Source organism: Cebus imitator, unplaced genomic scaffold (assembly GCF_001604975.1).
Source record: "Cebus imitator isolate Cc_AM_T3 unplaced genomic scaffold, Cebus_imitator-1.0 Scaffold9, whole genome shotgun sequence".
Lineage (NCBI taxonomy): Eukaryota > Metazoa > Chordata > Mammalia > Primates > Cebidae > Cebus > Cebus imitator.
In genome coordinates, this window is record NW_016107324.1 from 11,529,045 (window position 1) to 11,531,436 (window position 2,392).

General features: G+C 43.9%; 1 protein-coding gene across 1 annotated transcript in view; it reads left to right on the forward strand.

Moving 5' to 3' along the window:
- SPG11 (SPG11 vesicle trafficking associated, spatacsin) overlaps positions 1–2,392 on the forward strand; it is a 100,396-nt gene that overhangs the window by 40,952 nt on the left and 57,052 nt on the right. The window contains exon 15 of the mRNA XM_037744117.1: positions 1,187–1,400. Within this exon, the coding sequence (XP_037600045.1) occupies positions 1,187–1,400 (214 nt within the window). The remainder of the gene's footprint in view (positions 1–1,186; positions 1,401–2,392) is intronic.

Genomic DNA, 2,392 nt, shown 5'->3' on the forward strand with positions numbered 1-2,392 from the left:
ACAGTCTGGCTCTTGTTGCCCAGGCTGGAGTGCAATGGCGCAATCTTGGTTCACCACAACCTCTGCCTTCCAGGTTCGAGTTTCTCCTACCTCAGCTTCCCAAGTAGCTGGGACTATAGGCATGCGCCACCATGCCCGGCTAACTTACGTATTTTTTAGTAGAGACGGGTTTCTCCATGTTGCTCAGGCTGGTCTTGAACTCCCAATCTCAGGTGATCCACCTGCCTCAGCCTCCCAAAGTCCTGGAATTACAGGCATAAGCCACTGTGCCCAGCCTCATCCTTACCCTTTTGAAACAAAGTTTTTATTAAGGGAAAGATAAGGGAAGAAAAGGGTTGAACAGGTAAATAAAATGTACAACTAATACCCAAGTTTAATTTTAATGGCCATAGTAATTGAAGCAATATCTACCTCTTTGGCTAGAGTATTGATTATAAAATGAACAATGCGACCAGGCTTGGTGGCTCACACCTGTAATCCCAGCACTTTGGGAAGCCGAGATGAGAGGATTGCTTGAGACCAGGATTTCAAGACCAGCCTGGCAACATAGTGAGACCCCTGTCTCTACAGAATTTTTTTTTTTTTAATTACCTGGGGGCCAGGCATGGTGGCTCATGCCTATAATCCCAGCACTTTGGGAGACTGAGTCAGGTGGATCACCAGAGGTCAGGAGTTCAAGACCAACCTAGCCAACATTGTGAAACCCCATCTCTACTGAAGTAATTAGCCAGGGTATGGTGGTGCATGCCTGTAATCCCAGCTACTTGGGAGGTTGAAGCAGGATAATTGCTTGAACCTGGGAGGCAGAGCTTGCAGTGAGCCAAGATTATACCACTGCACTCCAACCTGGGTGACAGAGCAAGACTCCATATAAAAAAAAAAAAATTTTTACCTGGGCATGGTGGCACATGCCTGCACATGCCCAACATTTTACTTGGGCATTTGAAGTAGGAAGATCACTTGAGCCCAGGAGGTCGAGGGCATCATGAGTGCACCACTGTACTCCAGCCTGGGCAACAGAGCGAGACCCTGTCTCAAGAAAAGGAAAATAGTAAAAGAAGCAGAGGACCTGAATAATTAATATATTGTATAAATATGTCTCCAGATTGTTATATTTACTCGTAATTTAGTGTTATGTATCAGTAAACATAATTATATTTAAAAATGTGTTTTGTTCTTCATGTAGAATACAAATCATATTCCCCTGAAGCCCTGTGGAGATACCTCACAGCTCGCCATGATTGGTTAAACATTATCCTGTGGATTGGAGAATTTCAAACCCAGCATAGTTATGCTTCACTTCCACAGAGCAAATGGCCCCTTCTGACTGTTGATGTTATTAACCAGAATACTTGCTGTAACAACTACATGAGGAATGAAATTTTGGATAAGTTGGCCAGGTATTGTAACTGTTGAACTAATCCTCAGTGGGAAGAGTACAAGGGAAGAGCAAGAAAAAATAATGGTATAGTTTTTCCTTTCAAATGCCATAAATCCACAGTATTGTCCCATATTATTATAAAATTTAAAGCACATCTTCTTATAGTGAAGTTTTAAAATCATATGCATTTGGCTGGGTGCGTTGGCTCATGCCTTTAATCCCAGCACTTGGGAAGGCTGAGGTGGGCAGATCACCTGAGGTCAGGAGTTCGTGACAAGCCTGTCAACATGGTGAAACCCTGTGTCTACAAAAATACAAAAATTAGTCAGACATAATGCCGGATAACCCCAACTACTGAGGAGCCTGAGGCAGGAGAATCACTTGAACCCAGGAGACAGAGGCTGCAGTGAGCCAAGATCGCACCATTGCACTCCAGCCTGGGTGACAGCAAGATTCTGTCTCAAGAAGAAACAAAAAATCATATGCATTTAACATCATGTGGTAGTGAATAAGCTCTCAAGTTTTAGATGCAGGTGTCTCCCAAAACATTTTATGCACTTTGGTATAGAAATGTTAAGTTTCCAGTAGGGCTATAAGGAGCAAGTGACAAGAGCTGAGATGGGGATACCTTAGTATCCAGTCTCTTGTGCTTCATATTGCTACATGTGTGCTATGTATGGCCTTGAACTAAGAGAACTGAATTAAGAAATAGTGAGGGGAAGCCAGGTGCGATGCCTCACACCTATAATCCCAGCACTTTGGGAGGTCAAGGCAGGTGGATCACTTGAGGCCAGGACTTAGAGACCAGCCTGGCCAATATGTTAAAACCCCGTCTGTACTAAAAATACAAAAGTTACCTGGGTGTGGTAGCACACGTGTGTAGTCTCAGCTACTCAGGAGGCTGAGGCAGAATAATCACTTGAACCCAGGAGGCAGTGGTTGCATTAAGCTGAAATCAAGCCATTGCACTCCAGCCTGGGCAAGAGAGCAAGACTTCATCTCAAAAAAAAA